The 13,745-nt window shown below is 48.2% G+C and overlaps 1 protein-coding gene across 6 annotated transcripts in view; it reads left to right on the top strand.

Moving 5' to 3' along the window:
* CLUAP1 (clusterin associated protein 1) overlaps positions 1-11,285 on the top strand; it is a 79,912-nt gene extending 68,627 nt beyond the window's left edge. For 4 of the 6 annotated variants that reach the window (XM_038186999.2, XM_027468783.3, XM_027468787.3 and 1 more), the window contains 3 exons: positions 7,258-7,313; positions 10,188-10,241; positions 10,761-11,285. In XM_038186999.2, coding sequence (XP_038042927.2) covers positions 7,258-7,313; positions 10,188-10,241; positions 10,761-10,916 — 266 coding nt within the window. In that variant the 3' untranslated portion in view covers positions 10,917-11,285. The remainder of the gene's footprint in view (positions 1-7,257; positions 7,314-10,187; positions 10,242-10,760) is intronic. The other 2 variants (XM_072023678.1, XM_027468785.3) reach the window with 1 other exon arrangement.
* The last annotated feature ends 2,460 nt before the right edge of the window (positions 11,286-13,745 follow it).

Consider the following 13,745-nt stretch of genomic DNA (forward strand, 5'->3'; position numbering starts at 1 on the left):
TCAGTGGTGAGGTTGTGTTTGACTGCGTGAGCCTGGCAAACCGAAGCGCTGGAGACACGTCAGGTCCTGAGATTAATGTCAGGTTCTTCAGCTCCGTTAGCAGGTTGAGCTTGAGCATTCACTGGCCATTCATCCTTAAATGCAGAGAGAATCTATATGTGTACTTCAGCACGGGTAGTTTGCATTTAAAATGTACTTAATAATTAAGACAACATAATAAGAACATAATTTTTATTAATTACCACTTTTTTTTTCCTTGGCTCAATTCAAGAGCTTCCCACTGCTTTATTTGGAAGTATTGTGTCTTCTTACCAAGTGATGCTCCTGAGCCATATCTGTTCTGCTAAGGAGAAGTAGTCCACTGTGGTCAGTTCCTGCAGTTGCTGTGATTCAGTTTTACATCTCCAATTTCCGTGTTATTAGTATTGTAAGAGGAGACTTCCTCCCTCTGTAATAGATGGGCAGATATTCTAGCGTGCTTTGTCAGTAGAGAGGCAAGATTCATAGGGGGACATAATCACTCCTATTAGGCCACTTAGTATGAGGAAAATCAACACACTTTCTCGAGTCGTTTCAGCAGGTCTGTCTAAATGCAGTAAAATTCAAACTAAATGCAGCTTTGACAATATTGCTCCTGGTGTTATTCTTTTGGCCAATTAAAAGACTTGAAAGTATAGGATTTAGTCTCCCGTGGAGCAGAAAAGAGTGTTGGCTAGGGGAGACATGACAGACTGCCAACCCCTGTGGTACAGAGAGAAAATCAAATCCTTACTCCCCATGTACAAAGAGGAATAGGCAGGCTAGGAAGGAGGTTAAAATGGGCTATGGAGCCTGTATCTCCATCGAGTTCAAGATATTTACACTCTGATTCACTGATACAGCGAAGCCAGGAGGTGCTTCTGTACAAGGAGAGAACAGGCACAGGGGTAAGAATGAATGTCTAGAAGGATGGTCACCAATCTGGCAGATGCTGGCTTGTTGGCTTTGTGACACTACAGCCAGCTTTGTCAACACAGCTAAAGGCAAGCCCTCTCCTTGGTGTGGCTTATGGTAATAAATTCACATGTCACTAATCATTTGCTTTTATAAGTGAAAGAATACATTTATTTATCATCTGCATCTTTTAATTTGAACATTGTAAGCGTAAATAAAAATTCACATCCACTTTTGTTCTGCCTGGGAATAGATAAGTGAGGCTGTTACACAAATAAAATAGCAAATGCTTGAACTTTCCTGAGGTCAAACTGTGAGTTAGTGTTTATGTTTGAAATAAGACTGTTTTGTCAGAGAGCCAAAGCAAAAGAAATTCTTGCAGTGTTGCAAGGTCTTAGCCATCTGCAATGCAGACAAAGCTCTTCCCTGAATCAGGCCATAGAGCAGTGTTCTGCAGCAGCATGGTTGTTCACATGCAGATGGTATAGATGTTGGGGAGAAATATGCAAAACTTCATCCTGGGCAGGTAGAAGGTACCATGCCAGGGCAGGCATAAGGTCCATGTAGCTTGGTCTCCTGTTTCCAGCACTGCCTGAAAGAACATGCCTGAGGATGATTGCAAGAACCTCCCTCGGGTTCTCTCCCATTCTCAAACTGGTTCAAGCTCCATCAGGGTTTCCTGAGCTGGGTTTGGTTTCCACATACTTGGTCTAACCTTTGGTAGGTGTTTTATTCTAAGAACCTGTCTGGTCTCCCCTTGAACTAAAGTGTTTTTTTTATTACCCATGCTACCCAAAGTGGTGGATTTTGCAGTGATGCTGTGGTTACATGTGCAGATCCATCTTTTCACTCTCATTCATCCAGAGTTCTGAAACGCTTTGTGGAATCATGAACAAATTCAGGATCTTTCCTCTTCCCAGAGGCTGCACTGGCTGACTGTGTGAGCCATGGCAGACTGGCACACGCTGTGCTTGGAACAAGGTAGGCAGTGGAAACGCTACTGAATGAAACAGAAGTGATTAGTGCTTGCAAAACAGTGGGACCGTGCCCATATAGTAAATTATCCTCTATTCCCCACTGCCAGGATCTTTCAGCTCCCAAAACCCAGTTAACCAGTTGTTCTGTCTCTTATGTTTCCTTTTGTGATGTTGGCGTCGAGGGGCATTTTTGTCCTGTTAGGACTACGGAGACTGTTCTGCTGTCAAGACGATTACAATTCCAGCTCCATTCGGTCTTTATTGTAAGGCACCTTTATCAAATGCTGAATTTTACTTTCTAAACAATCAGTTCATGGTGAAACAGTGAGAACAGCTCTCTTGGAGCCTCTTACCTTCCCAGAACTGCCCCAGAGGATCAATGTGGTAATAAAGTCCTGGCAGCCAGGTTAGCAACACTACTTGCCAGGGAAGGGATAAAATGTGAGCCTGTGAAAACCTGCAGCTTAACGTAGCAAGGACAGCAGATGAGAACAGAGGGGTTTTATTAAGAAAGCCAGCTACGTCTCACTGAAGGAAGCAGAACCAAATAGACAGCAATCAAACCAGAGATGAGTTTGGGGACAGGCAGGGAGCGTGGCCCCGGGTCCCCGTGGACAGGGGCTGGTTTGCCATTGCCAGCTGTGCCTGTGCTGCAGCCGGGCACGTGCGGATCCCTGGTCCCGTACAGATGAACCTCAGGGAGGCAGTGTGCACAGAGCAGCACGCCTGAAGCATGCCAATGATGCTTTTGTGCCAGATATTTGGTGTTTTTAAATGATAATGTTTAGTCTCCCTGTCCTACTTTTCTTCTTAAGCTTTTGTTGGTGATAATTAAGTAGAACTGGCTAGCAGGCATGGGACAAGGGCTAAGGATACCCTGCGTACTGGGGGCAAGGCTCCAGTGGGTGAATCAGCCCTCACATTTTCAGTCCTTTAGGGAGAATGGGAGCTTTGACAGAGTAGCAAGAAATCCTCCCAGGCCTTGCCCAGTCCTGTTTCCTAATCCCTCCTTACAGCACACAAGCTGAAAACCAAGGAAGTCCTTATCTGTTCTCACATAAGGAAATGGTCAGACTCCTCTTGTGGCAATTCTCTCCCCAGCTCATGACCGTGGTCAGGCTTCTGCTACTGAATTTCAAGGATGCTTTACTTCCCTCTAACCTCCTCAGTGCCTAGGAACTGTAGGCTTGCCATCAATATGAGGGGGAATTGAGGGATTCAATTATGAATGTACAACAGCTGCCTGGTCCTTGTTTGATGTCTTGTTCACATTGAGCTCCTGTGGATGTCACCTGTCTGATTTTTAAAAACGTATGTTAAATAATTAATCTGTCTTCTGTTGTGTGAGTCCATCCCTGATCTCTCAGCTTCTTCCATAGGGACAGCTGCCTCTTACTGGCATGCAGCTTACTGTAGGATGTGGTCTCCCACTTGACTGTTCTCCCCAGTGTTCAGAAGTAGCAGCCAGGATCTCCCTGCTGCTGCAGTCAGAGGCACTGGAGCTTGTGTTGTGGGAAAGAAAGAAATGAACAGAAGAAAACGTCTTGTTCAGAGTCATGCCACGCTTGGTAACTAAAGTGTCACTAAGAAGGATTTGCCAAGGGTCTGTTGCACATGCAGACTTCAGCCACAGACCCAAGAAGCTGTCAGTGTCCCTCCAAATGTCCCAACAGCTCTCAAAAGTACCGGGAATCTGCAGTTCAAATACTCAGCAAGGCTTGCGGGCATTCTGCATCTCACAGTTTCAGAGTAGAAAATAAGAGTTTGATGCTTGCACTAAAAGGAGATAAACGTGCACACACACACACATATCACAGAAAGGCGAGTCGGGGCGAACAGCAGCCTTGACACCAGCTCTGCTGGGCATTGAGCTCTTCTTACTTCTCCCTTCTGTTGAAGGTTCGTGATTCTTGTCTGTAACCCCAGAGCTCTTCTGAAAATCCCCCTCTGATTCTTTGGCAGTTAACAGGAGATACACAGCAACAGAACCAAAACTCCCTTCTGACCTGGTCAGACTGCTCTCTTCCTGACAGCTCTTCACAAAGCCAGGCGTTTGCAGGCCTCTCGTTGCATGTGTTTGCAAACAGACCTTGATCCCAAGTCTGTGAAAGGCAGGAGATGAGCGGGTCTGGATTTTGCACGTACTGTGGTGGTGGCAGAGGGAGAAGGCTGAGGCGTGAAGAACGGGTCTTGCAGAAAGGCATTTGGCTGTGCACGGGCAGGAGTCAACTTCTCCCACTGTTTGATAAGGTATGAAGTTGAGGAGAACAATTTCACAAATGCACCTGCTCTCAAAGCACCTCAGAGGACTCTGCCAACCTGGTCTGATTCTCCATGAACGTTAAAAATTCCTCCCTTGAGAACACCACAAAGTGCAATTATAATCCGACTGGGGCTTTATGTCCATGTCATGCTGTGGATCCTTGTGCTTCTGGGGTGAATATCCTTGTCTAATAAAGAAGTGTGAGTTCTAATTGCAAACACTTCAAAGTGATTTTGGAGAATCGGGTTAGTCGCTTTTTCCTTGCCTCTTCAGGTCAAGCAGAAGGGAAAAAGTCAGTGCTATTTCAGGAACCGCTGGGTCTGACTGCGGTGCTCAGAGGAAACTCGTCTGGGGAGGAGGAAAGCCAGTAGAGCTGCTCTTCTGATCTTAGTGTATTTCTGTGTGGATCTATGTAAATTCCCATCCTCCAGAAACGAGTCTGCAAAGTCTTTAGGTTTACCAGTGTGGCTAGCTGCTGGATGTGCTCGTGTGGCTGGGGAGAGAAGAGTCAGGTGGTTTTGGACACACCAAAAAGGTGCTGCAGTTTGGAATTCATGGAAGTGAGTTTGTCTTAACTCAAAATAGAGTTCCTTCCCTCCATCTCATCATTTTCTCCCAACAGAGCTATCTCCAGCTGCACCTATTGTGCCATCAAAGGGAAGTGCTTGCAGGTGTCCCTGTGCTTTCAGCCTGTCTTATGGCCACTGGACCTAGTGGAGAAGGAGGGCTGTGGGTCCGACATGGTGGGGTTGAGACAGGTGACTTACTTCCAAGCAAGTTTCTTTTCCATGGGCAGTGTGAGAAACAGAAGCATGAGCAGCAACTGCAGTGTGCTTCATAAATCATTTTATTTTGGCAGTGTCTGGAAAATGCTGCTGAGATCAGGGTCTTCTGCTAAGGGCTACACTCACACATAAGAGGGCAGAACCCAAAGGGTGCACGAATCAGAAAGATCAGGGAAAAGATTTATCCTCACTTTCTGTGCAAGGAGGGGAAGCCAGAGGGAAGGGAGCTCACCCTGGAAATTTGCATTAAGATTGGAAGACTGAAGGTAGATCTCCAGATTGGAGGCAAAATGTCTCAGCTGCAAATCTGCCTTCCCCTCGTGGCAGCTTGTCCTAACCTCTCGGGTTAAGTGTCACTTCTTGTTGTCAGGAACAGGGTTAGCATATACCTACTGCTGAGTAAGAAGATGTAAATCACTCTGGTCCTGGGGATCCATTGTAGGCAGCTGCGCAGGGCAGTACAATGGCAGGCATCACACGCAGAGGAAAAATGGCAAATGCTCATGGGATAAAATCATGGATGCACAATCACTCCTGATCTTTGATAGCTCGCTGGCTGTAAACCATGGCGATGCGCTGAGATTAGATTTGAATCCAAAGGTGCAGTGAATTGCAGTCTGTTCATTACTAGCATTTTACCTAATTATCACTTTGTACAGCCTGTCCCAGCTGAATTCACATTATCTGTAAGTAAACATAACAGGCTTTCACCCGCCTGGAAGCTGCGTGAGCCTCTGTGGCCAGAGTGGTGCAGCACTAATGCTGCGGCAAGCTGAGCCCAGCTAAATTGAACCCAGTACATTTCAAGTGCCAAACACCCCCGTACCTGCCAGCCCTCCCTGTTGCGTGCAGGCAACGCCTCTGTTTCCTGCCTCCCCTCCAGCACGCAAGGAAATTCACCGTGGCCATCTGTCGCTTCTCTTGCTCCTACACGCAGAGACTTGGGGTTTAATATTGGAACGGTGAAATGAGGCTCCTGCCTCTGTCACAGAAGCTCTTCTGGTAACATGGAAAATCTGCCTTCTCTCCTGCTTAGACTACAGGATATTACACAGCCTGAAGCTCCAGGCTCTCTGCATGTCGTGGTGTCTTCTGTGAGCATCCCAGTGCTGTGCCATGGGATCTAATGCTGCTGATCCCACAGGCACTAGTTCAAAGAGGTCCTCCCAGCTTAAACCCATGTAAGCATCAAAGTCAGGGCAGCACCTGGTCCTCTTCTTCCTCCAGCTGTACGCAGTTGGATGCCAGTAAGATGCCCTTCCTGTATCTGCTGGTGGAAAAGCAACATCTCGTAGACTTTGTTAGCATTCTCCAGGCTCTTTCCTTGGCGTTTTTGAACTGTCCTATTTCATCTGCTCTGCTCGTTTGATAGTCTGGTTCTCTTCGGGATCTCTCTCAGCTTTGTCTTATCAGTAAATTTTAGGAACTCTCCGCTGCTTTCTGCTTTGAGGTAGTAAATCCCTATCTAGCACTTTATGCTGAATTTTCTATGGAAGAAAATTGCAGTTAAACTCTTGGTCCCATTTGTAGGCTGAGCAAACGTCATTTTATTGTCATTTAATGACATCAGCTGCAACCACCTCTGAATTTATGTAGTAAGGCTACGTATATCAGTCTCTAAAGCTTGAGAATCTAAAGCTCTGTCCAGGAGTCATCTTATAATTCCATCTCCACTGCCTGTGTTGTCAGCAACCAGATTGATATTTTTTATTTGAAGATATAGGATCCTTTAAATTATCTGTCTTGACACAGCAAGGGTTGTTTGGTGGTTTCTGGCTGAGTTAGCCAGCTGTTTGCTATAACTAGCCCAAATCAACCTGCAAAAGGGTACTTTGTACTTGGGGAGGTGCAAAGGAGGTTTACAGGATACGTTTTAAAGTTGTGTTGTTCTCATGCTTAAAAAAAAAAAAAAGATTTTCTCTAGATTGGAGAAAATCCTGTATCTGTCTGTCATAGAGAAAACTAGTGGTGGCACGAGGTGGAGAAATGGGATGGCCACAGCAGGGCTGTTAACCAGGCATCCAGTTAGTGCTTTTCTTCAGCCTATTGCATGCTGTAGCCTAGCAGTATCAGGTAGCCCTGGGAGTACAGTCTTGACTGCAATCCCTGTCAGCCTCACCCTCTCCACCTTCTTCCCAGTTGTGAGGCTTACCAAGCGGGGTGGCCTTACATGTGCTGGGATCTCATCCTCCCGCTGCCATTTGGTTGCTTCTCTAAAAGGAAACCCTGAACTTCATCTTTCGCTCTCCCTCCGTGCTAACCATGAGCCAGCTTTATGGTGACTCTCTTTGCTCTGCAGGAAGAACTGGCACGCGGATCGTGGGAACGATGCAAGGTGGAGACACAGAGGATGAAGTAAGTAACCATCCCACGCACCTGCAGGGCTTCTCCAGCAGTGCTTTAGAATGACAGCCCTCTCCTTAGCTAGAGAAACAGATTTATATCCGCTCAATCTTCATGCCACAGGCCTGCTTTTCCCCTCTTTCCCTCCAGCTGGCTGCTCTCCCTTTATCTGCACACACGCATACTTTCCCATTGTTCTTTTGCTCTTAGAGTCCCTGCGCATTGCCCTGTGCTTTCACCTCAGCCAGAACATGTCAATAGCGGCACACAGGGTCCAGTGATGCTGTTTTGCTGAGCCGTGGGGGCAGGTGGCTGGGAGGAGGGATCAGTGCAACGTAATAGGAGTTAGATGTGTTGATCTGAGTCCCCTCATTTGCTCGAGGTCATGCTCCCTGGAGCCCTCTCACCGACCTGTGCTACCACGCAGCATCTCAAGCATTGGTCCTGCAGGTGAAGCTGTCTCCTGGCTTGGCATCTGGATGAGGCTGACCTGGTGAATAGATGGTAGCTAAGCAGGCATGCCCAGGTTGGTACAGCAGGCAGTTACTGACTGCTCTGCTTAGCCTTTGGCACATGGATGATCTTTCTGTGCCTCTGGACACTCTTAAGTGGCTACATTTGAACAAAGAAGTAAGACAGAGCCTCTGGTCCTGAAGCCAGCTGCTCTGATATGGCGTGCATCCATGCCGTAAGCTCTCCCCGCCATCCCCAAAAGGTGCCTGTATCCAAGCTGCCAGCAGGGATCAGAGGGGCTGTCCTGTTCCCAAGGTGATGCTGGAACTTTGTCTGGGAGAGTGCTCGCTGGCACAGGCCAAAACTGTGTAAGGAAGTGGGACAAACACTTAAAAACTGTGATGACTGTGAACTCACGTTTGATCCCATGCTATTAATTTACTAGTGTGGAGCCTTTCTGTCTCACCATCCAGCAGACACCTCACCCCGTGTTGCCTGTCTGGATGAGGAGGCGTGCCAGGAGTTCAGACATCACTGTGCCACTGGGGCATTATCAGGCTCTCAGTGCTGCCTTCATGGCATGGAAATTCAGCCTCTCTGAAACAAAGAACGCGCTCTTTCAGAAATCCCTTCACAAAAGCTAGGCTCCAGGCCCTGGGGAAGCAGCAAAGTGCTGGCTTGGAGCAGGAAGCTGAGGTTAGTGGTCAGCTGTGAGCTAGCCCAGGCTGCACTGCAGATCTGCACTGGAGCAGAGATGTTGGGTGGTGCAGGGGTACAGAGCTCAGCCCTGCGACCCAGGCGTCTGAGGCTTTGGGCCATCTTTTGCATCTCAGAGCTCTGGTGGGCTCAGAGCACAGCAGCCTGTGCCTGCAGTAACACGTGAGCTCTGGGAGCGTGGGCACAGGCAGGGTCAGCGCCGCTGTCCTCCCAGCCAAATCCCCAGCACTGCCTGCCACAGAGCCCTCCGATGAGCCTGGGGGGATGTAAGGATAGGTGGGGACTCCTGATTTTTGCCACCAAATACAAAAGCCGTTTGCCATGGTTGTCTGATGCTGCTAGCTTAGCAGTGCAGAGCTCTGGGCAGGCTATTTCTCCTGCAGGTAGGTTCAGAAAAGGAAAAATGCCCCTGTTAAGTGGTCGTTGTAGGGACTCGGAGGCACCATAGCGATAAGGGAGTTAAGTGCCCTGCCAGAGAGGGACGAGCTGCCTTCACCTTGTTTGTCCTCGCTTTTTTCTCTGGAAAGCAGCTTACAGACTGTGCTCTGCTGTTTGTTTCTGCCAGAATGGATGTAGAGAGCTGTTCGTTGCTTTCTGGGGAGTGAGGTATGCCCTTGGCACTCAGACCCAGTTCTGGGTAGGGTCAGGAGTGCCAGTGCCGTAGGTGAAGATGCTGTGACTTCAGTCCCAGTGCTGCCTGGTTGTTCTTTACCAAGTCATGGCCAGCTTTGTCTATGAATAATCATCCTCTGTAATTTCTCCGCCCTTTGGATTTCCCTTGTGCTGTTTTTTACCATGTCCTGCTCACAGCCTTCTCCCGTGTCTCCCTGTTGGCACATCAGGTGTGGAAAGGAAAGCCTCTCGTTGCCTCAGCTGCAGCCAGGCTGGTTGTCTTAGGGCTCTGCCCTCTTAGTTCTGCATCTCAGCAGGCACCAGGGCTGAGAAGCTTGCTAGGGGGACTCCTGCAGGCTTCTGTGTCTGAGGTCAGGAAACAAAACTAGTGAGGCTGGTTAGGAGCTGATCAGGCTCTGGGTTTGAGAAGAGAGCAGACTTCAGCCTCCACGGGAGCTGGCTTCTGGCACTTCTTTGCTTGTGTGGCTCCCCTTTCCTTCCCTTCTCCTATCCGATGAGCCCCTGAGCCGTACCAATGAGCCTGCACCCACTGCACGGGGCACCCCACCTTTGCTTGTGGGTTTCTCCTGTGTGTGGAGCAGGGCATCTCCTGCAGCAGCACAGCTGGGGTCCAGTCACTGACCCCATCACCTGGCAGAGCTGCCCTTGAGTCTGGGAAGACAAGGTGAGCACTCGAACTGAAGGTGACTGCTGCCCCACATGGGATGGGGACATGAACCCAGTCCAGGCAGCTCTTCTGCCTTTCCCTGCTTCTAGCTCCCCTCCCATACAGGGCAGCTGCTTTCCTGCAGCACACGATTCAGGCAGGACCACCTGCATGCCTCCTTTTGGTGAGCAGGTCTCTGGGCACCTCCTTGTGCTTTCTAGTTTAGGCTCAGTTTCCCCCCCTTTGGTTGTATTCTCCATGTCATTTGCAGTATAACAACCAGTTCTCAGACGTGGCACATGATGCCCCAGCTGTACCTGCCTTTGCCACCTTCCCTCCTGCTCCCATTCTGGTTATTTTATTTTTTTCTTTTACGTTCTTGTACTTTTTTTTTTTTTTTCCTGCTCTGCCTCTCCTTTCTGCTCTGGTTCTCCAAGGGGAGATCTGCCCCAGCCCAGCCAGGCAAGCTCAAGATCATCACCAAGGCACAGGTGGGTTTCTTCTGCAGTTTTTCTTCCACTAGGCCTTGATTCTTCGGTCTCACAGTAGGTACCACTTCGAAATTAAACACTCTGCGAGGCCTTTAATACCATGGATTGAGGAGAAGTCAGGAAGTTCATTTTTGTCAGCCCCATGAAGCGAGGAAGGATGTTTGTTGTCAATCGACTGGAGCAGCCAGTGTCTAGCAAGGCGGGGAGCTGCTGGTGGAGCCGTGTGGGCATTTAGCTCCCAGAGGCAGCTGAGCTCTGGCCTATTGTTATTCTAAAAGGCAGCAGCTGGAGCTGTGGGCTAGAACAAAACCTCTGGCAGAATCTGCTGCTGTCCAGGGCAAGTCCAAGTCTGGATCCGTAGCAGTCTAGACAAATAAATGGCCGTCCCCATGGCCCCAGGCGTAGGGGAGGAAGCAGCTCGATGTCAGCCAGAGGCACCAGCCTTAACTTCTGAGCTGGCAGAGGTGCCTCGCCACCTGAGAGCTGAACTGGTCATGGACTCGGTGTGCTTCCCTGCAGGAGGAGTCGGGGGATAGCGAGATTGACCTGGATGATGATGAAGATGAAGAGGAGGAAGAGGATGTGGAAGATGACAGCATGGAAATCTCCCCAAGCAAATCCAGTCAGCGAGCAAAGAAGCCAGAGCCTCTAGAGGAAAGCGACAACGACTTCTGACCCTCTAGCAGCAGGACCAGGAGGCACCTTGAAATAAAAACTTTGGAGAGCATTCAGGCCAGGAACTAATATCCTGCCATCTGAAAAGCGCTCGTCAGCATGAATTCAGGAGTTGGTAAATAATGTTCATTAAACTTGAAAATTAAACCTGGATTGCCAGTCCTGTGACTCGCAAAGTATGAGCAGTTTATCCGTAATGAGAATCACAGTAATGTGGAGTGCTGTTATTTCCATAATTGCATTAGAACTGGCCCTCATGTGCTGCAGTGCCAGAAGTCTCACTCCAGTGAGCATTGTGTGCCTGATTTCCCTGCATTTTATTATGTCCAAACAGATTTTTTGGCTTAATAAAGCTGGATGAAAAGCTGCTCTGGGAACACATTTAAATTGATTTTAAAACTGGCTTAAATCTGTTTATCCTAAGCATACCCTTTACTTAATCAAGGGCTTGTCTCTACAAAGAGCAGTGCCAGCAGAACTAAAGGAGTGAAGTTAAAACTGGGAAACTACTGAAGGGATCCTCAAAGCCTGCCTTCCATGCAGCATCTCTTAGCATTTCAGCTGTGTCAATGGGAATTGTTCTCAGACTTAAGTGCACCGTGCTTGAGTGTCCTGAGAGCAACTGTGTGAGACTGTGCTGTAATTAAATCCGTACGAAATTAGTCCTTTAATTATACTGGTGCTTCTGGGGCAGACTGAGCTTTAGGCACTCAAATGGCCAGAAGTTGGGCACTGTCGCTTCCTTTTGTTCCTCTGCTTGCCTTTCGTCATGTATCACAGGTCACCAAGAGAACACATGTCCAAACCCAAAAATCAGTAGAATTTGACTGGTGTGCAACGCTGTTCTCCTGGCAGAAGAGGTCTCCTTTGCATTTTTTTTATTTAAGAAAACATTCCTACTTGTATCAGGAATAGGTGTATTTTCCGTACTTAATTATTTACTGGTTTTAGCCTGATTTTCTGTAGGAGCAAGCTCAAGTGATTGCCCCCTTTGTCTACCCCTCCCTGAAGAACTTTTAGGATACATGGCCAGTTCCAGTGAAGAGTGGTAAGGATGTCTGGATTTTAAATTCCTTCACGCTTTAGGGAAAAAAATAAGGAGATGTTAGGAGAATACGTAATGGAGATACTCAGTTAACCTGTTAAGGAATAAGAGATGTGTGCAGGAGCCAGAGGATCACAAGGTATGTGGTAGGAGCTGAGGGTTAGTATAGGGCCGTGGTGGTGTTGGGACATGAGCATGAGCCTGCAGACATCCAGGCTTTGGTAGTCTGCTGCTCGCAGAAGTGTGCTGGGAAGGTCGGTGGGTTTAACTGGTGCCACCAGTGAAGGTACTCAGATGAAAGCAAAAGCTGGAGTTTTTGTAGTGTGTTCCCTCCTTCCCTTTAGCTCTGCTTTAGTGTCATGGTTTGTCTTCACAGGAGCAGAAATCAGTGCTTGATTAGAAGAGTTCATTCTGGTGTGTGTTCATCAGGGCAGGCAAGAGCCCAGGCTGTTCTCTTGCCCTTCTCTTTTCTTCACATCACCGAAGTACTTTGCTTTCCCTCCATCTGAAGTCTACAGTCAGGTCCAACCCCTCCATTATTGCACTGAAGGAAGGAATGCACGTGAGTTACTTGAAAAACCAAGAGATTTTTCATCTCTTCGATTCTCTGACACCTGTCAGCAGAGCTTAGAACTTAAAATGTCCTGTTGGAATGAGCCTAAACTTCACAGGTACACACTCCACAACTTTTATGTAGTTAACAGGACATATGTGGGTGCTGTGACGAGCTGAAATGCACTGAATTGTATAGGCTTGAGCTGAACTGGCTGCCAGTTAGGACCTTTCTTTGCACCCGTAATTATAAAGTTAATCAGCATTTTGCACCTCACTTCAAAGAAAGACACAGAAGATGGTGTTCTTAGTGCTAGATACCTACTGCAAATCCAGTAGGGTGGTCCTGTGACAGCCAGGGAAAAAGTGTATGTGCTTGCCCCATTCCTTCTCCCAAGGGCTGAAATGTCCTGATTTTAGGACCTGATCTGAAAGCATTATTTTGTGGTATTCAGGGAATCCACTCTGGTCCTCCCTGCATGCTGAAAGAGATGCCTTTGACCTGTGAGGGAGATTTCTTGTGTGACTGGGCACAGTCTCTGAGTTTGGACCAGTTTTCTGTTATTTTCTATACCCTAGGCTGAAGGGGGAAGCTGATGCACTAAATCACGTGTACAGAGCCAGAGGCTCTTCAGGCAGCACTGCCACCTAGCCTTCCAACACAGCCCGCCAGGATTTAGGGGAGCTGTGGTTTGCTTTACAGCTTCTTGTATCAGGCGTGAGCAGCAGTGCTTGCAGCAGCCACCCCCAGTGCCAGGGGAAATGCACCCTCTGGGTATTTGACACTTCCAGCACGGAAGTGTTTTCGTATAGCTAGGTCTGTGTACGTGCATACAGATCTATAAATGGCTTTCAGGTTGTTGTTAACCCCATATTTCCTGGAGCTCCAGGGTTTGTGAGCCTGCTTGTGATTGTTGATTGCTGTCTCCTTTTGGTACTTCAGGTAACATTTAGCTTAGGGTTCCACACAGACTTGGGGCAGAGCTGGCCTCAGGGCCCTGTCTGCCCTGAAACAATGATGACAGAGGTAGGACTTCAGTCACTCAGCATCACTGTATCCTGCTGGAGATCACGAGCCAGCCTCTAATGCCTCATGGAAAAGCCATGAGCCCTCCTGTTGTGCTAGAGCAGGGTGTGGGGTCTCCATCCTGGGCAGGGGAACACAGCCCTAGTGGTGCACGCTGAGTGTCCTATGCAGTGATCCACAAGCAACAGAGAAAGGTCATGCAAAG

The sequence above is a fragment of the Anas platyrhynchos genome, chromosome 15, assembly GCF_047663525.1.
Source record: "Anas platyrhynchos isolate ZD024472 breed Pekin duck chromosome 15, IASCAAS_PekinDuck_T2T, whole genome shotgun sequence".
NCBI lineage: Eukaryota > Metazoa > Chordata > Aves > Anseriformes > Anatidae > Anas > Anas platyrhynchos.